At 38.7% G+C, this 25,860-nt stretch overlaps 1 protein-coding gene across 1 annotated transcript in view; it reads right to left on the bottom strand.

Moving 5' to 3' along the window:
• The window catches only part of DOK7 (docking protein 7), a 68,855-nt gene that overhangs the window by 16,961 nt on the left and 26,034 nt on the right, over positions 1 to 25,860 (bottom strand). Inside the window, exons 5-7 of the mRNA XM_009328885.1 lie at positions 25,093 to 25,200; positions 21,527 to 22,401; positions 127 to 169 (exon numbers count right to left, since the gene is read on the bottom strand). Of these exons, the coding sequence (XP_009327160.1) occupies positions 127 to 169; positions 21,527 to 22,401; positions 25,093 to 25,200 (1,026 nt within the window). The remainder of the gene's footprint in view (positions 1 to 126; positions 170 to 21,526; positions 22,402 to 25,092; positions 25,201 to 25,860) is intronic.

The raw sequence follows: 25,860 nt of genomic DNA, 5'->3' as shown, positions 1-25,860 counted from the left end.
ATGAATTGCAGCAGCAAAACCACCCACAAACAGGATATTTCTCAATATAGTCTTTAGTTCTGCTTCATCACAATTTGGGACTTAAGCATTATTCTTTAACAAAGCAAATAACTAAATGGCTCCTACCTGGTATAGCTGGTAAGACTCCAGACTGTAATATTGCTGTTCCCTAAAGAAAACAGAAAATTTTAGAATGAAAAATCTTTACAAGAAATAGAAATTTTACACAATATAGGAAGAATGGCAGAGAGATCACTTCACCATCGTAAAAGCTGGTGAAGTGATCACCATCGTGATTTTAAAATCCAGAACAGACACAAAGGTGTTCAGACCTAAATTTGTTCAAGACATGCGCAAGTTGCCAAACCTTTGTGTACCTTAGTAAAGGCTAACTAACTTGACTTTGGGTGCTTTGTAACAACCGTAGCAGGCACGGTGAAGCTTAGCACTATTGAATCAGTCTTGAATTAAACAGCAAAAAGCAAGAAAATTTGGTATCCAGAGGCAGATGAGATCAAGTTGGAGTAACATATGTAAATTAAGGCCATGCCTATATTTGCTTAAAATGGTAGGTGCTGCAAACAGACCAAAGCCTGGTGTGCTTCGACTCAGCTCCATAAAACCAACATATTTTATCCTTGAATTCAGACTGCCTACAAATCCCACCTGTGTCATCAGAGTCTTTCTGGAAAAGCTTTGTGCCATCTCAGATGCTTCACATTGCCTGTACCATGTTGGCACAATGGCAGCTAGGGCACATCAAAGAGATCAGGAAGAGAGTACCAGTGCCCATTCACACTTAAGTGTAAGCGTGTTCCAAAACATGCTTGCAGGCCAGGTTTCTCCCCAGCTATATGATCTATGTCATTCAAAGCTGATCTGGAGGACACTCTGGCACTTCCATCTCCAGATGGTATCAAGGCTGCTCCTGCACTGCAACATCAAAGTAGGCTGTGAAGTCACTCTGGTCTGACCACCGCTCTGCCAAAGAGATCTCTTATTTCTGTGACCTTGGTGAGAACAAGAATTCATCATCACGATCCATTCTTTTCGATAAATAAATGTGTCTTCTGGACTTTGAAGTAGAAAACCACTATATACCTATCAGAGCTGAGCAATAACACTGCTCAATTCCAAAGCAATAAAATTTCATTTTATATAACACCTGACAGTAATTTTCTTCACCTAAATACACAGACTTGTGACCTCTGATAACTCTCCATTTCCTACGCTTTCTTATAATGTGGTGGCTTTTCAGACACCCTCAGGACTTTACATATACTTTACATATATCTTCTCCCTATACAGACACTGTGTTGACTTCGCAAAATTTCTCAATAGAAAACAAAATAGGTTATTTACTTATTATCCATGTAGAAGTTCAAGTCATATTAATTCCCACACAACATTTTCTTAAGGCAAACATTTTAGGACATAAAGCTCATTACATGTGACCATCACAAAAAAATGTCAGAGTTATCAACTAGACCCAACTGCAGTAAAAGTAGGTGGAAAGGCTTTTTTTGGTTTTGATGGACCTTGCAATGAACCAGAAAAAGATTAGAAAAGATTACACTGATTCTGTTTCAGCCAATAAAATATACATTAAAAGAGCTTAATTGAACAATTGGGGTAGGGGGGTGGTGTAAGGATTTTTTTAAAATACAGTTTTGAAATCTGCAACACAGAACAACTTTCAACAGTGGAATAACACACAACATACGGGATGTTTCTGCCAGATCCTATTGCAAGCACAGAATCTACAGCTTCAGTATTTACTTGAGCTTTTATGCTAGCTGAATATTTTAATATATGAGACACTGAATTTGAGCAACTGTTTAGAGCAGAAGTAGAAGGGAGGGGGAGGAAATCAGAAACATGGCCAAGATTTCATTTCTGAAACAGAAAAAACATCCCACAGCATTTCAGAAAAAAGTGCATTTTATTAATTTAACCATAGTGGATGTTACTTGTTTCTATAGTTACTGTGTGCCACCACAGAAGTTGCTGCTTTCATTTGGGGAATGTGCAGAAGTATCTGCACAGATACAGGACAGAGGACTTTAGAGTCCATTATGAGCAATATTCTGTATATTTAGGTAACAATGTTTTTCCATTACAGTAGAATTTCTATGAATTTTTTGTGGCTATTATTTACAGCAAGCTTGAAAAGTGCTTTTTTTCCTGCCCCCAGTAACTTATTAGGGGTTTACTAATACAGAACATGAAAAAATAATTTCCCTGACTTTGGTTATGTCTGTGGATGTAAAGCAGATTATGCTGCCTCTGAAGGTAGCATCTGCTAGCTTACTTAATGGAATAGAAAGTGGCAGACCGCAGTGTTGAAGTGCATAAAAATCAAATCTTGCTAATGAGAAAGGATCTCGCAACTTTCTGGTAACATTTTGCTTTTAAAAACAGCAAATTAGATTAGATCATACTTGACAAAGAAAGATGCAAAAAGGCAAACAGAAGTTAGATGTGTGAAATTACATCAGATGTGGGACACTGATAAAATATCATTGACATTATAGTGACTAGATGAAAGACAACAAATAACTAAAAGGACCAGATGTGATTAGATAAAAAAATGAGTCTGAGCCAATAACAAAAATAAAACCAGTCTTTCACTATCGAGTGATTTTTCCAGACTATAAGGTTGTAGTCTTCATTTCCATTTCAATATATCATATCCTATTATTTCTGCAACTCTGAGGCCTCCTGCTGCAATCCTTTGTAAGAGAGAGACTTCACTAACTTACAGTGGCTACCGCTAAGGCAACTCAGTAGAAAGTCTGTAAAGTAGAAAGAATGGTATCAGAGGCTTAAAAGCTATCTTTTTTAATTCTACAAAACTCAGACAAAACATGCTTTTGTCTGTAGGAGAGACTTTTTAAATTATTATGGCATAATGTACAAATGTAAATGCATGGTTTTCAAATGCAAACTATAATACGTCTCAACCTACCGTCTGTATTATAGTTATGCCTGCTATAATATTTGGACAATAACTAACAAAGCGAGTATCTAAATCCCGCATGTCTCATAATATTGCTCATTAAGATAAGTTAAATATCTTTCTAATGTAGATTCTTTAACTGTGACTGAAGAGCTGAGTGCTGAAGTATGTGATGCATGGTTGTTAGTTCAAACAACCTCACCACTACAACACCCACAGTAAACGGATATGTACCACTTGTATATGACACATCATGAACTACATGTCCAGGGCTATTTTAACTCTGGTAGTAATCTGGCTGCTGTCAGATGACATTCATTTTTGATGTTCTGCTTCCAAATATCTTGGGTAGGGTTCAATGATACATGTTAAGAGAACCCACTAGTTTGATATGCTGGATCATTATTCATAGATTAGTTCTGTTGCCCTAAACAGCTAAACAGAACCTAAGCCTTGGCATTTATTTCTGTGTGTGTAAATAACCATCATAGTACATAATTGTTTTTACAATCAAAATGGGATTATTTCCCCCTCCCAGTGTGTATTTGATATATCTGTCTTTCTCTCCCCTTTTTTTTTTTCTTTTAAATTTTCATTTGATTTCATTCAAATTTTCGTTCACTTTAAATTTCATTAAATATATGATTTACCAGATCAGTTCTCATTTAAAAAAATTATCAGATGCAAATACTGTCCCATATAAAGAGCAGTATGCCTACCTTTCTGTATGTACTCAAACCACTTTCCGTGGACTACATACCCAATCCTGCTCCGCTGCTGCTAAAGGGAGTTTTAGTCTTTGGACATGAGATCAGCCCCAAAGTCCAAATCTTCCAGTATAAGCTCCAAAGCAAGGAGCAAAGATTACTGTACTGCACAATTTGCTGTTGTTGGAAGAAGTTTGCCAGATTCATAGTGACAAGAGGCATCACAAATGCTTTGTAAGCTCATCCCTGTGGTGTAAAAAAAGAGCCAGCCTCTTATGAGTCAGATGGACAGAAAAAAATGAAGGAAAATACTGTCTTAAGACTAATCCCTCCCGTTACTGGCTGTAAGGGTAGGAACTGATAGATAGCTGTCCCATATAAAACATGTATTTTCAAAGAACCAAAACATTTTTGTTTCATATTTTTCCTCCTAAAAAGGAGGAAACCACACTTCCAAGAAAAAGTATATCAGCTTCTGTAGATTGTAATGCTGAGCTGGGCTCCATCATCACTGGCAAGAGGAATGAAATGCCATTTGCCTGATAACTGTCAACATTTCAGACACACCTCATCAGTCACAGCTTATGTCATTCCTTTTGTGCATCTTTGGAAATAAAGCTTTTCTTTCAGCTCATCTAAGTTTGGCAGCTTTTTATAGCTCCATTATTCTGAAACTGCTAAGAGTTAGAGTTCTCAGTACAGGAAAGACACGGACCTGTTGGAGCGGGTCCAGAGGAGGGCCACAAGAATGACCAGGGGGATGGAACTCCTCTCCTATGAAGAAAGGCTGAGAGAGTTGGGGTTGTTCAGCCTCGAGAAGAGAAGGCTTTGGGGAGACCTTATTGCAGCCTTTCACTACTTAAAGGGGGCTTATAAGAAAGATGGGGACAAACATTTTAGCAGGGCCTGTTGCGACAGGACAAGGGGGAATGGCTTTAAACTAAAGGGGGGTAGATTGAGACTAGATAGAAGGAAGAAATTTTTTACGCTGAGGGTGGTGAAGCACTGGCACAGGTTGCCCAGAGAGATGGCAGATGCCCCATCCCTGGAAACATTCCAGGTCAGGTTGGACAGGGCTCTGAGCAACCTGATCTAGTTGAAGATGTCCCTGCTCATGGCAGGGGAGTTGGACTAGATGACCTTTAAAGGTCCCTTCCAACCCAAACTATTCTATGATTCTATGATTTTTAGGTGTCATTTGCTTTAGTCTAAGCACATGTATGAAGTTTTGCCCCAGTCTGGGTCCTCGGACTGGAAGAAGAATGGCTCAACATAAATGAGAGGCTCCCAGATTCTTCTTGTTATGAAAGAGGAATTCATATTCAACAGTAATAGAAGCAACTATTTGCACTGTGAGATTTTTATTCAGCACATACCAAACATGCACTCATAAACAGAGAGGATGGATTGCAACATTGGTCAGCTGCTTAATTCTCATGGAGAATATGATCTAGATTTTTTTGTCCTCTCCCTTCCTTTATTTTAAAGCTATTGTGCAGTATCAAGACCATGCAAAGCATCCAGTTTTTCAAGAGAAAACCATCAAAATTGTGACTCAAAGTCCAGAGGATGGTCCCTGAAAAGTGGAAACTGTGAAGCAGACTTCTTTAACAACGAACAAACACTCTCATGCTGCTGTATATAGCTGGTGGCCCTTCATCACAATCCCTCTGACTGCTTCACATAGTTTGTATGTAGAGGGAGGCAGTGGATTACAGTTACGTTATATAGTTTATGACAATAGTATCTTGAACTGTCAGCAACTTCACAAAGGAGCAAAGGACACAGTGAGAAATTCTGGATGAAGATGTTGAAATTAGCATCACAAAAATAGAAAAGTATCAATTGCTTTTAGAAAATGGAAAAGAAAAAATCTTGAACACATCCGAAGTTCTGCAAAGCTCAGATATTTCAGCAAAAAGAAACCAGTCCCTAATGAAACTGACAGTTAAGGTACTTTACTAATGAGAATTAAAAGACTATGACTTATTCTTGGAGCAAATCACCAGAAAACTTTAAAGCTGGAATGCTTAGGCTGCCACAGGAAAAGAAAAGTTCCCAGGAAAGGTCAATAAATACAGACACATGCAGCAACCTTTGAAGGTCATCTACTTTGATGGGCTGTTTCACAACGTCCAGCAGTTGATCAGGTTCTGAACAAAAGATACAAAATTATTAAGCTCTACGGTCCTTCGTAACAGCTCCAAATGAAACAGAAACTCCTGTCCACGGCATGCTTCAGGTGCAGGGTTCCAATTTCAGCCACAAACTTCTGATTACTCAGCTTCATCTGTCGCAAGCCAACTGTCGGCTTACAGAAAGGTTGCTGAAGTCAGTTCAGAAACATCTCGGTTAGCTCAGCCAAACCCAAACATCAGCTATTTTCTGAAGCATGAAGCTGGCAATTTCGGTGGCACTGGCAAGCCGTGCTCTGTGTTTCATTAAAATACGCCTCCTAAAACCCGTGGGATAATCACAGCACAACTCATCTACAAGTTACAGGTGTTGTTTAAACAACAAGAGATGAGAAAGAATGAAAGGTATTTTTTCGTTCTAGTACCCATCTTCTCTCTCTCATGTTTCTACAGAGGCACTCTTCAGTTGTGATTTTGATATGCTTCTGTTGAGAGGGGCCTTCTGCTCCTTGCTGTGGGCTTCCCAGCTGCCGGCAGCCATGAGCCGTTTGTCACCCAATCCAGAATACGACCATTGGCATCAGAATATGACCATTATCTCCGAAAATGCCACACCTTCCCTTTAGCATACTCTGAAACTGTCCACTCAAGGGAGAGAAAGAAAAGCTGGGCTGAGTCCTCTGCCACGGCTACCACAAAAGCCAGCACCCGGATCCAGCTGCCCAGCCTCCACCCGGAGATAAAAGCCATCTCCAGCTGCCAGCTAGCAGCAACAGCCCTGAAATTCAGATGGTAGGAGTCTAGGCTGCAATGCTGAAGCGTCAAATTTCAAGCTCTGCTACTGATAATATATGGGGAAGCTGACACAGCAACAAGGAACATGATTTGCTCGTCTTTTGCTTTTCAAAAACAGCCTAGAATTTCTGCATACCAAAGAGTCACGCGAGGAGTGTGCTGAACAACTGGACTGTAATGATATTACATGGTCACATACCATTTTTTCCATGGGACATCTGCCTCATTCACTACACGAGAGGGACACATGTGTGGGTAAAATCAAGATGGCATGCGCAACTGTAAATCTGTCAATTCCTTAACAGTGAAGGGCTTAACTTTTCAACCTAAATAACATCCTTTTAACATCGCACACATATCTCATTATGTACAAAAGTATTCAGACAGAATTCTAGAGGAAACAGCTATGCAATTCCGTCCAATACCTATAAAATAACTGGTGTAAACACATCAGTGAAGTTTGTGTCTGTTTCCAGGCACTACTACAAGTCAACCTTGCATACTTCTAGGCTAGACAAAAAACAAAGTCAAGAGCACGTACAGCTGCCCCAAAGCACTAACACTCACCCCAAGTACCTAGTGAAGTCTGAAGGCACACACCACCAAACCATCATAAACTGTCCTAACACCAATATCAGCTAGGCAGCTTATGGTTACAGAGAAATGCCCCAAACCACAACAACTTAAGAAAAGTAAACAAAATAAAGACACTCTGCCACCTCGCTCAAATACAGATTTTGGTTTTGTCTTACAATTTTTTGGATTAATTTCATAAGGTTTGAGTTTCTCATGGTTCTTCAAAAAAATTGGTATGATGGTTCCAGATCAAATAAAATTACTAAATACTTTTGTGAATTTGAGAGTCTGTCCTCCTTAACCACGGGTAAAAATCAGAAGCACTGGTTTCTATACAGGTAGAAGCACTTCATGATTTCATGGAGGTTTTGTAAGGACAGATACAGTGACAAGCTGCAGAGAGAGATACCGCAGTAGCAAACCCTCTAGGTACATCTATATAAGCAACTCAAATGAAAAGATGGACACTAACGGTTATGAATATTACTGAACAGATGAACTCATCTAAGCTTCCTGACAGACCTCACAGCACAAAGACACTGGAGTATGATCAGAACATTTTTCACTCCCAGTTCATGATACAGGAGGACTTTCATAGCAGGAGCCACAACTGGGTTGAAGAATTCAGCCAGCCAGAAGAAATATCTAAGCCAGACATAGCAAATTGCCTCTGAGACCAATTTTAATTCAATGTATTTGATAAACATGGCCAGAATTGGTGCAGAAATTAGAATGCAGGAACTAAAATCAATTCTTCACAAAAAATAAAAACACCATATGCAAATGTCATAGGGTATAGTCATCAAACATGACAACTGGGGCATAGCATCTCCTGATTTCACAGCACAGAACCCTGAACAAATACACCTGTGAATTGATGCTAGATACATAATAAAACTTATTAACATCAGCCTTCACTGCCTGTCTTTCACTAGATGTATCTCATAACAATCATTCTGCCATTCAGGACATGAAGGACTCCTTACACTATTGCCATTAAAATAAACCATCAAATATACTCAGCTCAGAAATGATAACTTCTTTTTCTCCAACTGTGAGATTAGTCTTCAGAAATATTCAGGTCTAAGATCCACGGCAGATACCGCGATATAATCTGAAGTGCAGCATATCATATATTCTTAGGGCCAAAATAAAGACGGCCAATTCCTCCAGGTAATAAGAATCAGTTACATTGTTCCCCCTGACTCCTCAGTTGAGCTGTCGTGATTTACAGTAGCAGATCTGTTCTGGAATTTTATGAGAAGGAACAATTTTTAATTTAAGCGTAAGACACCCAGCAGATTTTCTAATTCAAGATAGTGTTGTCAATTTTTTAGAGATGTTTTCATAGCAGCATTACATTCCCTTTTATATATTTGTATTCTTATAGAAAGACAGTAAAATTGTAGGCATCTGTGCCTACAGCTGTATTTTAACATAAAAAGAAGATTATTTTAAACTGAATTAACTTCTGATAACTGGGGGGAAAACATCTTTCCTATTTATGCCAAAATTTTTTTTTTTTTTTTTTTAGAGACTGGCACTTCTAAAGTCCTATCAAGTGCAACGGAAAGAAAGTAATGTACACAAAGTCAAAGAGGCTTCAATTCCATGTATTCCGGTTTATATTCCGTATATTCCAAATTCCAACAGGGGGTAGCATTACACTACTACAAGAACATTTGATATTTAAAATACACTCAGTTTCCCCACATTTGCTGAGCTTCCTTGTACAATAGATCTGTTAATTTCCACTCATTCTGCACCAAGTGAAAACTACTCAAGGCAGAGACTCCAGCAAAACTACCATACCACTGAAAATAAGGCTCAGATGGGGCCCAAACAGGTATGCATAACAGCAGACTTGACTCTGGTGTGCAGATAATAGGCAGTGTGGTGTTCTCATCTCATTTGTCTCGCTCAGCGTGTAAAAGAAACAGGAGAGGCAAGGTGCACGTTGACTGGATGCAACACCTCACATGATCCATTCCTTTTGTATTTTAAAGTTCACAGGAATAACTGTGCCACCACTGAGCATCTCAGTACTGCAGAAATAGCTGTGAAATTAGGAGGGCTTGACAAATGGGAAGTGTTGTTCCACATTTTCTTAGAATAGCACATACCAGTAGAAACAAGAGTTCTGCTGCAGTAGGAGCATTAGCCCATTTCAAGATTTTAACAGTCAATACAAAAGTACTGTTTAGCAGGAAGCTTGGAGAGACTGAAAATAAACGAAAAAGACAATCATTAACATATACACATATGGACACATGTACTCACAAAGGGATTCAGATATCCTTCCTCGCTTGATTAGCAAAGGAGTGATTTGTGGCATTTTTACACCAGAAGAGACATGTGAGACAAAAGGTCCAATAATCCATTCATTTCTTGACACTGAGACATTTCTTCTCTGATGAGGAAAGGGGATGCGCTTCAACCAACATGCATTAGAGATATTATACACTTTTCAATGAAAAATAGCTCTTTTGCCACTGTACTGAAAAGTATCCTATCGCAACTATTCTTGTCAAAAAGTTTCTGATTAACAGAAAATTGATTCCACCAATTATACAAAATTGCAAAAGTATCCCTTTTAATCAAATTTTCTGCTTGCAACAAGACTTCAAATCCAAGTCATCTATTCATGAAGAAAAGGGATTTTTTTTTGCAAATAGAGTTTAACTACAACTCTACAGCTACAGTGACAAACAGTAAATAGAGAAGGGCTCAAAAGTGAAAATATTTCAAAAGCTGGCAAAGTGAAATCTCAGATGTAAGAGGCAAATTACACCTACCTCTACCAATTCTTAGAGAGGAGAAAGTTTATGTTAAGCTGTAATTACCATTTTGAAACGTTCACCTAGGGACTGCCCTAAGAAAAATCTGTTCCTTCTTCTACTTGCCCCAAAGAGTGTTGTTCCACAGTGAGAGCTTAGCTTGTGCTTGCATTAAAAATACACTTGGGCCTGTTTTGTAGCCGATGGAGCTATGCCAGTTTACATTAGACTAGTTATTTGATTCCTTCCTTCCAGCCCATTCCGCGTAAAGACGTGAAGAAAAGAATCCTTGATACAACCTGTGCATCCTGCTCCACACAGAGAGAGAACTAGAGTGGGCTTAATTATGAGCCTATGAAAAATAAAAATGAAAGCCTTGCAATATCATCTTCACATTCATTTTCCTTCTTTTTCAACCTCACATTTACAGCTAAAGTTAGTCAACTTCTCCCAGAAAAAAAATTATTATCAATATAATCAATGATCATCATTAGAAAGAAATGGATGGAACTAGAAGGACAAACAAGGGAGAGAAAGCTCAAAATAGTAAGATTAAAACAAGCGTTTTCCTTTATCCCCAACACATCGCTGAAATTATGGTTTGTCAAAGGTAATGAAACTATAATTAAGCTGCACAGCTTCAAAGGATACAGATACTTAACTATGCATGGGGGCTGCTCACAAGCTTCTTCTATATTGGAGAGCAGTGCTATAAATTATTAGGTATAATTATTTCTGTAGTTTTCCAAAGCTTTCTATAGCAGTTATCTCCATAGCACATGTGTTCTGCTTGACTTTGTGTCTCAAGGAATGAGATGAATTGGCAAACTTCATCTGGAAATGTTTTCCTAGTGCTACAGAGGATTCAAGTATACAGTTACTAGCCCTGATATAGCCCACTTAACACTTCTCTGTCCTTGTAATAAACCAGATCTGGAAAAGGTTTATATTTCCTTAATATTTTCCAGGCTCAAATTTCTTGTACATTCAAAATTGCTTCCAATCAGCATTGAATTAGCAGAGGATTCCACAGAATCCAGACTACTGCAGAGGATGTGGCTAGGGGAGAGGGAATACAGCCAGAGTTCATGTCCCACTGATTCCCAGCTGTTGAAACAGTCATTTCAGTTGATTGACAGCTTGCTGCTGCAGTTTATACTGCGAATAGCCCAATATCCTCATGTGACAAGACTTAAGAGCACAAAGTCAACTTTAAAGCCCTTTTTCCATCTAATCTTTGGACTTGTGTGGGATTGAACTGCTTCAGAGAGTCTCAAGGACTGCTTTCTTTCATTTACCCTGCTTTAGGAAAGGAAACATGGAAATATATGAAAGATAATGCCAAGGCAGACATACAAGCAGAGCTTGTATGCAGTGAAGGCACTTTACTGCAGCCTAGAATCTGTACGCAAGACTCTGGTATTCACTCACCTCATCCTGGCTCTCATTTATCACAGGGATCACATAACAGTCACTTGTTTTGATCTTAACATCCCCGTCCCACCCGAGGAGGCTCAGTCTAACTTTTACACACACACAAAAATCACATGTTGTTACAGACATATTGAAGCATCAAACTTCACTGGAGCTGAAGCAGAGGGGATGGAAAAGCAACAGTAGCTCCACATAATGTTTTTCCCCACACATCTGTCCTACACGCATGGGTTGAATTACTCCCTGAAGCAAGTTAGAGTTTTTCAAGGGACCCTTCAACGGTCAATAAGTTACTATGCCAGCAAGGATGGCCAGAATGCAGGGAGGTCCTTCCCTCCAGAATTTAGGAACGGAACAGAAAAGGCTGTATGCAATTAGTAAAAAGCGGGGTAAAGAGCATTTTTTACACGATAAAAAAGATTTGCTCAGTTGCTCAGGCCTGGTAACTTTAAGGTTTCATTGTGATACCGTGGTTCTGACCCAGAGGTCCTACACTTCGAGCTGAGTTTAGACAGCACCAAAGAAACTCAACAGTAAGTATCTACTTACTTAAGATGGGAAAACTGATGAACTGAAATACCTAACTGCAGATCCTCAGAGAGCTTGAACGGCTCCAGAAGTTCCCTGTGGTCATCTGCTCTCACACCTCTTACCAGGGAAGAGCTCAGAGTTTTACCTAGTCTCTTCTATTCAGGCAAAATGGCTTTTGACCTCAAAAAAAAAAAAAAAATTAAAGAAAAAAAAAGATTGCATCAAAAAAATTTGCAAAATTAGATCTGACGCAAAATGCCTCTCCATAGGAATTTAAGGAAAGAATACATGAAGAAAAAAATAATACAATCATGTTTTTCTTTTCTTCCTCTGTTGTTACAACTTGGCTTGAATTTCAGTCATGTCCTCAAGCATGTTTTTGATATCTTGGTCCTTTCTAAATGCTAAAAATTGCTCAACCCTCCTGCTAATGCCATGCTTAGAAAGAACTGATTTCAACTGCAATGTCCTCAGTTGTAGACTTTCTGAATACACTGAGTGTAAAGGTTCCTGCATTAATAACTTCTTTCCGGTAACTCTGCAGTTCTTGAAAGACAGCATTCTTTAAGCTCAATTTCACACACACAAAAAAAAAAAATCTGTTGAAATAATGTATTCGGTGTCACTGCTCTGTGGTCTTCCATTAAATAGAAAATGGCTTTGAATTTTTTGTTGAAGTTATAAAACTTATATAGTTTTATATATATAAAATATATATATATTTTATAAAACTTATAAGTTATAAAACTTATAAAACATATAAAACTTTTATATGACTTCCCAGCATTTAAAAAAAATAATCATAGAGCAACTGCTCCACCCTGACAGGTTGATTTTCTTCTGTAGTAACTCTTATTAATGGGCTCCTTTTCTGGCCACAATTCACTTGAAAGGCAAACAACTTTCTGTCTCTCACTGCAGCCTGGAAAACAATCACATTTAATATAATCTTTACACTTGAATAGAATTGTCCATATGCAAAGTACTGTAGAAACACCATCCCATCAATCCTGACAATAGCCTTGGGAGGCAAACATTATCTAGGTACAGATATTATACAACTAGGTAGACTGAGGTAAGCTGGTCAGAGCCACAATAATAAAACCGTAACACAAAATTCCCAGATCAGTCCAAATCTCAAGCTTCTTACCTCTCTTGCACACCCTGGGATTCCCCTCCAATTTAAAGTGAGACATTGTCCAAAACAGCGTCATCTGCACTTTGCCATCATGAATTCCTCCTAGGAGTCTGCATTAGACAACTAGCTTTATAGCACAGCACGCGGGTTTGTAAAATGCATCCAACACTAAGTCAGGCAGGGCAAGAATGCCAAAGTTTAATATGGATTTCTTCTGAGGTCCAGCGCAATCAACCCCACTTTTCTAGTCTCTGCTATATGGACTTTTGCAGAATTGCCTTTCTTTTCTTCTCTAGACACGTTCTCTAGCATTTCAGCAGAAGCATTCATAACTATGCATAATAAAGCAATACATAAAATAGCGAGGCAACTTTGAAACAGTCCATCCTGAAAACTGTTTGGCAGGCTTTTCTATACCAGAATGGCTTACCTACATTTTCTAACCCTCCTGCCTATGGGAAGTATTCATTCTGTTCCGAACATGTAAATGTTCTTCAGTGACTCATTCCTCAAATTGATTTCAGAGTATTTTTTGGTGGAGCAGGTAATAAACAATTTTCTCTTCAGTGGATTTGTTGCCACACCTGCCATTTTCTTGCTAACAAATGCCGAAATCTCATTACCCATATGAAGATGTTGTTATCATATTATTAAACCTTACTAAGCCAGTATTAGAAAACCTTATTTGCTCTTTATGAAGCAAGTAATATAACTTGGTATAGGATTGCACAGTTACATTAGAAACAGTAAGAAATTGCCTATGTCACAACCTCTACACGACTGGTATCTTAAGGATCTAATCTGATTACAAGTCCATTTGGGATATTATCAGCCAGACTGACAGTATTTCCACAGATATCTTGAAGTAATAGGTACATTAGGCATCTTGAATTACCAAAACTAATTCCACTCGTGTCTTGTCATGGGTTGTGGACAAATTTAAGCACAGTCTGTGTAATTTTGTTGGAATACATTTCATCCTTCTAATTTGCATACTTCCAGTTTTAAGTGGCTCTGTCAAAAAGAGTTGATAGGAAAAGTCGCACCCCTACTGAGCATCTATTTTCACTCCTCTCATCTACTCACAGTGAGCTGCTGTCAACCCTCCAGACATCCCATCCAAATGATTGCTATCCTACTGACACTCGCCGATTCCTTCTGAGCCATGCAATTACTTTGATATCAGTGACTGTTAATCAAAACAGAATATTTTCTGCATAGCCTTCGTTAATCCATGATCTTAAAAATATAATGTTGGTAGACATTACAAACATTTTGCAGAAATGCAAGTCAAGGAATTGAGGTTTTTTTAAGGTAACTTTGTTTATGGACTTGCAGAGGGAGATGAACCACATGGGAATCAAACCTAGGAATCTTAATTCAGGGCTGCCACTGGAGTTATTTGCTTCCCTCTGAGTTCAGCTCAATGTAATCCATGCTTTCGTGATCTCTTTTTGTGGTTTCTTCCTCTGCAGGTGAATTGTACTTTCTCCCTTTTAGAAAATGAAGATAGAAAGTGTCTGCTAACACTTTAGAGGATTCTGTAGAATATTTCCAGAAAATAAATTGATTTCTAGTTAGCAAAAAAAGAAGACAGAAAGACAGAAAAAAACCCTTCTATTTTCCCATTTTGGCCATGTTCCAAGCGATCTGATGAGTGTCTTTACAACTGGATCAAAACCAAAAACACCACAAACCCTACATTCCAAAGGGAGTAATTTTTTTCCAGCTGTTATTGTCAGACTCTTCCTCTTTCAAAACATTTCTTTCTCTCTCTTCAGAAAAGCTATTGCTCGCAACAGAGGAAGAAGTAGCCATCAGTTGTAGTAATAATAAAAGTGCTATTATCCAGCTTAACTGTATTTAGGGGAGGAAGTAGATTTTCCTGTTTGTTCATTCTGATGAGAATAAAAGGTCAATACCATGATTTATCAATATCTTCACTGGCTTTCTGACAGAAAAGTAATCCAGCAACATTTCTATTTAGTACAGAAGAATTAATTCTGCTGAGCTATGTTGTCTACGTCCCCTCACGTAGGAAAGATGCTCCCTTCTCTTGGCATTATTAATATCATTTCACTTACCAGTGCTTCTGTGGCAGGCACTTCTTTTCCCATTACAGACCATAGCTATCTGTTCCATTTAGTGCCTGATCCCAAGAAGTGCTGAGAGCATAATTCTTATTATTCTGAATTCAGATTAGAACCTTTAGTCTTGGCAGAAACACCATGGGGATTCTTTCACGATAGATGGAGAGTATCTTCAGTATTATTTTTTAGATAAGAGGTAAGGCAGCCTGCTACAGTGCCAAAAGCAAGTGAGAACTGCACAGTTCTGGTAGGGTTGGCATGTTTTGTATTTTACTGTAACGTCTCAAACCCAAAGTCATACCCATTAAGTGACCTCCTCCAAGCAAAGCTTTGAAAGAGCTGGGCCACTTATATGAGCCCTTACCAGGCAACATCAAAGTAAAAGGAAGCTGAGCCTCTTCTTGATTATTTGGGAGTGAAGCCTATTGCCCAGAAGCATTATAATATTGTACAAAATAACAGCGGTAAACTGAGAAGAAAAAAAAAATCTTCCTTCCCCTGTGAACTGCTGATAAGCAACATCTCAACACAGTGCATAAGCAGATCCCACAGCACCGTTGTAAGAGGACGAGAGTTAACACTCGTCCCAGTGTTAACTGGGATAGATAGACTGGGGTCCTGGCCAAAACTACAAAAAGGAAAACAAAACAAATCAAGCTCTAAGCCTGACACCACACCCACCTCTTTTATGCCCCTTTCCTCTGCCAGTTTCAACTGGAGAACATACTTTTGCTCCAATCTTTGATTTGCACAGTGCTGTGTGCTTTTGTCAGCACAACCAGCTCCAGAAATGACTGCAATTCATTGTCAAGGACAGAAATGATCATGGATTTCTTCTATTTCAGAAAGATGTTGTGGGGGAATTGGTGTTTTTAAAGATGCTTTTGAATCTGTGAAAAGCCCAAAAAATAACACTACTTTATTGTAAACATTTCAGAGCCTTTTACAATAACTGTAATGTAAGTAAAATGCCAGATTGCCAAATCATTGTTCAGTGCAGTCACCTCATTTAGTGGTGATACATGTTATGGAAGATGCACCTCACTGCAGGTTAATGTATCACAGTCAGGACTTAAAGAAAAACAATTAGAATTCAATCTTAAGAGAGCACAAATGCAAGTTTTCTAATTCATGCCAAAAGCCAATAATACCCAGAATCAATGGTCATCAAAGCATACGAAAGCCTCACAAACACACTGTCACTCAGGTCAATAATACTGATGACTGACTTCCAGATTCCTCTGAGGTGCAAACTGTTCCTGTTATAGTTTTAACAGTGTGTGTGTGTGTGGCCTAACTGCCCAGAGCTCTGCAATTAGAGCAGAAATACACGTAGAAACAGTGTGGTAGAAGATGGCAAATGCATCCTTCTCAACTGAGAATTTAGACAGCCTGTAGCTTTTTTGAAGGTGGGAGGAAGCATAAAACGTTACAGCATCACACAACAATAATGTAGAAAAAAAACCCAAAAACAAAACTTTGAAAAGAGATGTACAAGGTGTGTAATTACAAATAATGGTGTTCCTATACTTTCAGAGAAAGCAGGGAAATAAACACACTACAAGATAAACACATAGGGTGTTCAGTCTCATGGGGAAAGAGGTAATGGCTCCAACAGAAAAAAAAATGCTACATTAAAGTGGTATATAACAATATATTGTGATTTCTTTGTATCTATTTTAATATTACACTAGAAAAGTACCTGATTAAAAGCCAAAAAAAATGAAAACGTTCTCAGTTACATGGATGTGGCAATGTAGTCTGCAGCCGCTATTTCTCGACTCTCACTACACAAGTTTACACCTTATAGGCCTTCTCTTTTACCACTTTCAAAAGCAGCGTCTACAGTGAAAGGAGACACACCAGCTAAATCCAGGGTTAAGGGTTTTGTACAGGATTTGGAAGACCAAGGCTATATTCCCAACCCAGAGACAGGCTGTTCATGACTTTGGTTAAATCGGTCCAGGCAAGGCCACAAAACAGACCTCAGTGCAAGATGTTCTTTAGAGTTCAAGCCCCTTCTCTGCCTGAGGACACATCAGCCTTGCTTCTCTCTAGGCTTAGTTTCTCCCTGGTCTATAATGCACAATGGAAACACAGATATTCATAGTAGCTCTACATCTGCCCAGAGACTCTGCACTCACAAAAGGCTACATGTGATTAACAAGCCCTGCAGGGACATGGTGCTGCATGATTAAATATACTGAGTAAAGTGCCTGCTCAAGGATCACAGTACAGACATGCACATGCCTTCCCTTAAAGTTGTAACACAAAATAAAGCAGTTTCTACAGAACAGACTAAAAGAGGTAAATTTCCTATCAGCTAATCACAGCAACTCCCCACTTAAACCGAGATCCACATCCCACCAAGGCAGGTACCAGATCTCCCTATATTGTGTAGGGCAGGGTTCTTAGCCACTCAGCGCTGTGGATTCTGCTACCTGGCAAAACGCCTAAACTCTTTTGTGCATCATGACCATAGCATTCCCATATTTCCGCTTACTGCAGATATGCTGGGAGATTCAAAGTTTGAGGCATACAGTTCCTGTGGTATCAGGAACTATACAAATACCTCACAGAGGATTTGAGTAGACCGGCTCCTAATTTGGGACCACTGTCTCCAAGGAGGTTTTGGTATTTTTAAATGATCAATTAAAGTAGGTGGCTGAACACCAATACAGGATTGATGATAACAGCCACACACAAACTGACACTTTCTTTTCTCCTCTATCATGGCAAGTTAACTACCAAAGCCGTAATCAAGCCTATATTTCTACATACATAAGAACTCCCACTGACATAAATATGAGTTTAGGGTGAGCTAGACATACATAAAAGTCATTCCTACTAATAGGCACGTTTCGAGCTGTCAACAGTGATTTGAGTATAACACTAAGTAGTGTGAAGAGACAGCCATAATCATTCCATGTTAATTCAACTTGCAAGAAGATGAAAGACAAAAAGCAAAGCAAAACTAAAACCAGTACTTGTCAGATGGAAAAGGACAAAACCAGTTGGAAAATCATTTTATTTTTCAGACTTCTAAGAAAATTTACAAACAATGGTGGTGTAAAAAAAAAGACACCCTATAAAAAAGGTTGACATCATTTCTCAAACTATAGCATCAAATGAAGTTACAGAGCAACAAGCGTACAGTGAAATTCTATTAATCAAATTAGTATTAGCTAAGTAGTTGAAAATGTAATAAGTAAAGTCTAATAATGAATCTCTACAGCTTACTCAGAAATCCCATAACAATCCAACATTCTGAGCTTAAAATATACTTACAATACACAAAGAATTCATCTCTGCAATCATCTATAGCACTGAAACCACCTAGGCAAAAATTACATAGCAAAGGCACACCTTGTGAAGTTTGTAAAGAAGGACATCTTGAGCACACTACAATAACATACAACAGAAAGCAAAACACCCTGTATGCTTGCTTATTAATCCCCAATGTCTAATATGAAATACAATAGAGAAATAATAGAAGCAATATTTAGTGACTTTCTTCATGCTGGTTCTATTCTTCATCCAGAGTGAAACAGAAAGGCTTCCTCGCCCTATTTTCTCTTTGAACCTTGGCACTTTCCCAGGTTATGTTCTCCCTATGTTCACCATCATCCTTGTCATTAGTGGAGCAAGTGGTTCTTAACCAAGTCAATCCCAATCACGAACACCACCATGCTTCCACATATGCATGTCTTCATCCTGCAACCTGTCTCCAACTCTTCACATGCTGAACTCCAACACCCACAGACAACATTGCCCAAATCTAACCTCGATTTGCCAAAGTTTACATACAGGGCAGAAAACAAACCAATGCTTATATCCTTTATTACTGCTGTAGACTTTCCTCTACTCAGGTCGCTCACTCGCTTTAAATAGTAGGCATTTAAAAACCATCAACACAATTTAATTAACAGCTTAACTTGAAATTGCAAAGGAACTCCAAACACTGGCACACTAAAGGCTTTTGAACATGAATTTGAATAAGTGTGAAAACCTGGTGTCTTCATTAATCCGTAAATCAACTCCTCCTGGCCCTAACTGCATCTTAAACATATTCTGTCACAGCACAAGGAATAAGAATTATTTTTTAGTTACAGCATATGGATTTGTGCTTTCACTGTATTCATCATGAGAAAAGCCAAAGAAGGTGTCCATTAAATACTGCTGAAATAACTCATCTTGACGGTTCAGGACAATGTATCAAAAGGTTATTTTTTCTTTCAAAAGTAAAAACAAACCCATGAATCATTCCATTTAATGAGACTTCTTTCCCGAATGCTTACAAATGGGTAGAAAAAAACCGATAAGAAGCAGATGTGCATATCTCATGCTAAAAAAGGAGTTAGTAAGAGTGTTGCACCAGTATTTCTCTCACTAAATTTGTTTAAATATTGACAATTCCTGAAATTCTTGCCAACTGATATTAGTAGGGCAACTACAAACACCATGAAACCTGACAACACTTTGCAATAAAATATGTGGGTGTGTATGTTGTTGGGGTCAACAGGCAGTTAAAGAAGGAATGACAAAATTTAGCCTTTAATGGCTTTGAAGATATACAATGGAATACTCACTTTCAGCTTCCTGTCTGCCACCAATGTCCAGGGTAAACTTTGATAAATTCATGTCTAAACTGACAATTCAGATCACCCAGAAACATTTAGACCATGTGAGCGAACTGTACCTTAACTAATTCTTTCCTCGCTGCCTATAACAAAGCCATCTTGGAGCTTTCTGATCCCAGAGCAGAGCCCTTCTAGGAATCAGTCTTGTGCATTTTTCCCAACTTCTCTCTAGCTACAGGCAGCAGACACAGGAAGCCAGCAGCAGATACACTGCTGTGCACCCCACTGCCTGCACTGCAGAAAGAAGCGGGAGGCTGAATCTCAGGCTCTTGCATCCAGTCAAGCTTTCAGAATTAGGCTAGAGGGCTAGTGAGGGCCTTTGGTGCCAACGACTGGCAAGGATGGTCTTGGAAGAACACTGATCCTAATGATCAGTGTAGACACAACCTTAGCCTGTCACACCAGTGCCTCCCTACCTCCCAAATGCTGCAAGTACATGACAAAGTAACGTCCAAGGTGCAGTTACAGAGGCTATAGAAGCACCTCAGGCAGACAGCATTTTCTAGTTTTCAGACACATAAAGGCAGTCAATGATGCAAATGCACGAAATACCTCGTGAGAAGAAAATAATCCCTCAAGTTTATAATAGTCTAATTTTTCTTTCATAACTTACTATACACTCATGCCTTTCTCATAGCAGCAATTTATGTAATCCCACATGCTCAATTAAAATGTACACACTTCAGTGGCAATACTTAATTCCTCAAACAACAGCCTCTCTTGCTGAATCCCTACTTCACACATTACTTAATTTGAGCATTCCCTCTAACCTTCCCAGCCTCTCAATAGCTCACCAACACAAACAGCTTTACCTTCTTCTAGTTTAGCAAACACATTCACCAAAAAGGTCTTCTCTAGAATAGGTAAAACCAGAAATATTTTCTCCATGCAATGTACAACTAACGTATAAAGCTTACTGCCGTAAAAAGCCAAGAATTTAGCAGTGTGCAAAAAGAACTTATGGGAATATCAGTCATAGTAACAGATAGTGGCAAATGTGTTTAGAAAGGCATATGAATCTCCATGCTTCAGGTTTTAAGTCTTTATGCGACTGGTGATCAAAACTATTTTTTCCTGCAAATACACTGTCCTGGTAGTACACCACTAATGAGTTTTTGTACACCTCCTCTAAAGTATCTGTCACTGGCCAGTTATAAATATAATACTGGATTAGTTGACCTGCTATGGATTGCCATGCTAATTTGACTATCTTCTCTTTCCCCAGTGAGAAGCTTCACTAATCTGGCTTCTTGTGCAAGACGTGCTCAAACTACGATGATAAAGAAAAGAAAAGCATCAATAAAATAAAAAATATGTGGTCACCTAAAGAGCAGCACATACTATTTGGCCTCCCTTCTTTCTTCTTTTGAAATACCAGCAGTAAGACAGATCAATGTCCTTCATGCTAAATTACTATTATATGACAAATTCAGGCCTCTCTTGTGCCTGTAAAGCTTCTGCCTCTGCCACTGTAAGCCACTCACATACACCCAAACCCAAAATTGGCCAATTTAAAAGTAATGACTGATGGCCTGTATTGTTCAGTGTTTTCTTGATCAGGCACAGATTTTGAGGAAACTGTGTGCTAAGCCTCTCAACTTGAGCACAAACAACACAAAAGTTATTACCAGTTCAAATTATAAAGGAAATAATAGTATTTATGACTTGCAACTTAAGTCATTTTAAATTAATCATGCTATATTACGTAAGGCTTGTTAGCATCTGCTCAGTGTTAGGTATTTACCTTTAGTCCACCACAGATTGGACAAGCTGAAAAAAGAGCTCTTGTCATCCCAAGGTGGGGGCTACATGTGTCACAGGGGTCCGCTGAGGCCCCACTAGATGGTGACAACTCACTACTTTTGGAGTCTGACACCTGTCCTTGTGGTTTTGTGTCTGACCACCTCGAAACAAAATCCACATATGTCTCATCACTTGAGTCCTTGCTGCTTTGTGCGAGTAAGGATGAAGGCCTCCCTCTGTCCTGGCTGTGCTCAGGTACCCTGCGTGCTTCCACGTGTGGTAGTAGCAGTTTTGGGTCACTAGCACCCTGAGGTGACAGGGCCTGGTCCTTGGGTAGCATGGAATCTGCACTCTTCAGTTGCACATCTTTAGAAGCTGCCTGTAACAAACTTCTGGGTATATCATAAATATGTCTGAGAGAGCTGGGAACCTGATACTCTGATCCTGCACCTCTCTGGGGCTCACTGTGCGGACAAGTACATAAATTCTGATCCGAAGGAAAGTTCAATGGCAAGCTTAGCAATGATCCAAACTCATCACCATGGCAAATGTCCAAGCTCCCAGCATAGGAAGAGAAGCTTCCAGAGTAAGAAGAGTGACTACCAGTAGCTATTCCGCTGTCAGAAGAACTCTGACGACCTATTTCCTGTAGCTGTCTGGATCGGAGGGGCTTTGGAGGTGGTTTTGTGGTGCCACGTGCCCCTTCTGGAAGGGTCTTTTCTTCCCCAAGATGAATGCCCTTTGCAGCTGCCAGTCCATGACTCTCTTGAGAAGTGCTGGCTGAAGACTGTTCAGGCCAAATTGTCAATCTGCTCCCAACACTAACATCCGAGTGGCTGGTATCTGAAGATGAGCTTGAAAGACTTCTATCGTCTCCTAGAAAAGAAGAAAACACATCAACCTATGTTTAAAACACAATCGACAGACTGAAGCATGGCAAGTATGTACAAACAGAAAGGATCCTGAGATTCCATCTGTTTTTTGTGAGGGGAACTTCTATCAGAAAGCCAGAATTCCTGCAATAATTCCTATCCCCACGGGGAAAATAAAATGCAAATAGTATGTTACCTTGCCATAACCCTGCCACATTATGGAACATAATGCATTCAGGGCTAAATTTTTAGAGTTTATGCACCAAGTTCTCCCCTTTCAACCATATTTTACTTCCATATAGTTAATTGGTTTTATTTTAGATACTCCTATCTTCTGTCACAGGGATTAGTCACAAAGTCCCATGCTCAGAATAGCTGAGGATGCTCTGAAGAAAACCTTGTTACTGCAACCCAAAGCCATAGAAGACATGTCCATGTTTCTATTTGATCTGAATCAACCAAATTATTATCTTATTTGTACTTTTTTTCTCTATTTAAAGCTTATCTGAATGACATCAAAGTGAATGTTAAAGAGACCACAAAAATAAAATCAAACTTAAGACTGTCCTGTTCTCTCGTCTGAGCTCTCCTAGGCTGTACTTCTCCGTAATATCCATACCAAAATGCAACCATACATCACTGTAACAAACAACGAGATTACTAGTATTATAAAAATGTTTACATATCTATATACAAAAAGATCTTCCATGATTCATTTATGCACATATTGCAAGAATTTTTTTTTCTCACCGATACTTGCAAGAAGGACACTTTTACAGGTAACTACTGCTATCCAAGACAGAAGATGGAAGAAAAAAAATAAACATTAGCATGAAAGGGCATAAGGACAAACCACAAACATCACACAAAAACATATACAAAAACAAACAAACAAAAAAACACTTCCTTGTAGCAGCACACATAGTCCATAACGTTATTTCCTTCCTTCTTAATAAAACCAATGTGAAAACAAAGGCTGACAGCAGGATCATTTTGCAGGTATTAATTTTAACTAATTTTATTAATTTTAAACCTTGGGCCATAAGTTGCCAGATGGGGTAGAAAGAGGAAGGGTCCACTGCAAATTGTGACCTGAGCTTCTGGTGTTACTAGGCTATTTCTATTCTCAGGTGTTGAGGGAAAAGTTTAGAACAATTTTCTTTCTCTTCATGGAGTAATTCTTGATATATATTACCACAAAATAGCAATGTTTATCCCGTGAAATCTAATCCCTTCTTTTCCCCCAGTGCCCATAGCATGACACTGGCTTGTGACCCGCACATAAGTGTAACTCCTGAGATAAAATTATACAGCTGTCTAGATGGAAGGCATGAATTACAAAAATATTAGTGTAGTTCTTAACAACATGCCCAGAAGAAGAAATATACTTGTTAAATAAAAGTCATTCTGCTTACAAAAACATATATTTTAATTGAAAAAATAAGATTGTTAAATTTATTTGAAATCACTTCTCTTAGACAAATATTTTAGGCACTTTAAAACTCTGGAAGGGAAGCCCTCCCACAGTCTTGAAGAAAATGCTCTAAAGATGTAGAGCTACATGTTCTCCAAGGCAGTGGCAGAACCTAGATCTCCAGATTCAGGCAAATGTCCTCCCACCAAACCTACAGGAACAGTCTTGTTGTTATAATATTTTCCATAAACACAAATACTTAATTTTCCTATGCAAAACTCAATATGAAAATCTTACTCTAGAATTCCTCATTCTCTGAGGATTATAACATTCTTAGGAGAATCAGGTCATAAATTCAAGTAATCTCAAGCAGAGAATATATACAAAGTTGGGCCACATGTTTTCTAACCAGCGTGACTGGATAAAAACACAGGCATGCTCCTCTATCAAGTCTCATTTAAATGTTTTCCATCAATCTAGTCAAGTCTAGCAGTTATATGCTAACTAAGAAAAACCTCAGAAAGTCTCAGTGGAATTTAGTCACAAACCGCATTACTCAGCAGTGTCAAGACTAAAGTAGCCATGGATGTGTATAAAAGCACATAATTAAGCTCTTGAGGATCTTCACAGGGCCATTTTTAGGCTTGTAGGCTTTAGAGTCAGGAGCAAAGCAGATGTTTTGAAGATCTAACTTCTGTTATTAAACAATTCAAATGGCAGTTCGGGGCACAGGCCCTTTTACAAATCCAGTGCTAGACACCAATTCTACTTTGACACATAAACTCCAGAAGGGACATGCACAGATACCACCACGAAGAGCAAGAATAATAACACTTAGAACCAAAGCACAGGAGTCCTAGGTTTTACTCCATAAATCTGCTGTAAGCCTGATACGTGAGCTATACAAGTCAGTTCATGTCATAGGCTGGAGTGAGTCAAGTACTTAAGCAGGTAGCAAACTTGACGCACACCGTTCTTTTGAAGTTGCACATGCACAAATTCAGTAGGATTCAGCATACAAAGGATTTTCCTGTGTTAATAGTGTTTGATCCAAAACCCACTCTGCTCAGCTGAAAAACTCCAATCCACATCAATGGACTTTAGACAATGCTGTTAAAGAACTGTCCCACAAGCAACAGCAGCCACAGCAAATATCTTGACCATTTCTCTGTTATTTTTCTTTTAACCTCAGCATCTTATAATTATATACATATACATATTTCTAAAGCCTGGGAAGGAAGGAACACCATTTATTTTTATTTAATTAAAGATATTTCTTACCTCCACTGCCCTGGCGACTTGTATGGGACAGCAAGCTCAAGCGCTTTTCTAATTGCAAAGCTTCATGAGCCAATCTTTCTTCTGAATAGGCTGGATTTGTACTTGGATCTTTAAAGAGGAACAGAAAACAAATAAATAAATAAGAAGAAACATGGAAAATATATAAAAAGAAGGGGGGAAAAAAGACATAGTCTTATGTTAGATACTCTGTTCTTGTTTGATCTTCTACTACAGGAGAGGAAAAAAGCTGATCAGAAAATGTATGGGACAATCTGCCTTCAAGCACATCCTGGAGAAATGCTACTTAATAAGTTATAATTTTAAGTGTCAAAAACTTTCAGTTATTATACCCAATATCTGTAAGAGTTACCACCAGGGACAGAACCCTGAAGAGCACAGCACCAAAGGCAATAGCTACAGAGATAATTAACATCCAGCAGGTCTACAGGAGTTGAAACTAATATGTGACCTGTAAAATGTGTCCTGACTTCACTGAACTCATTGGGAATTTTATCATCAAGAAAGACCAAATTTTTCATCCTACTAATTTACAAATCTACATCAGAGAGTCACAGTGATTAAACTATCTGATACCTTCCAATCCATATCACCTATTTACACAGACATCGCTTTCAAGTTTGATGTTCAGAAGGTCATTAAGTTCAGAAGTCAGAGATGAAATAAGCAACCTGCTGGCTCTCCATGTTTAATATAAGACAAGTTAGAATGGTAAAAACCACTACTAAAATATACTATAGGGGATTTTCC

This window comes from Pygoscelis adeliae, unplaced genomic scaffold (assembly GCF_000699105.1).
Source record: "Pygoscelis adeliae isolate BGI_AS28 unplaced genomic scaffold, ASM69910v1 Scaffold66, whole genome shotgun sequence".
Classification (NCBI taxonomy): Eukaryota; Metazoa; Chordata; class Aves; order Sphenisciformes; family Spheniscidae; genus Pygoscelis; species Pygoscelis adeliae.
The sequence above is the reverse complement of the archived record's forward strand: the minus strand, read 5'-3'. Positions and strand labels throughout refer to the sequence as shown.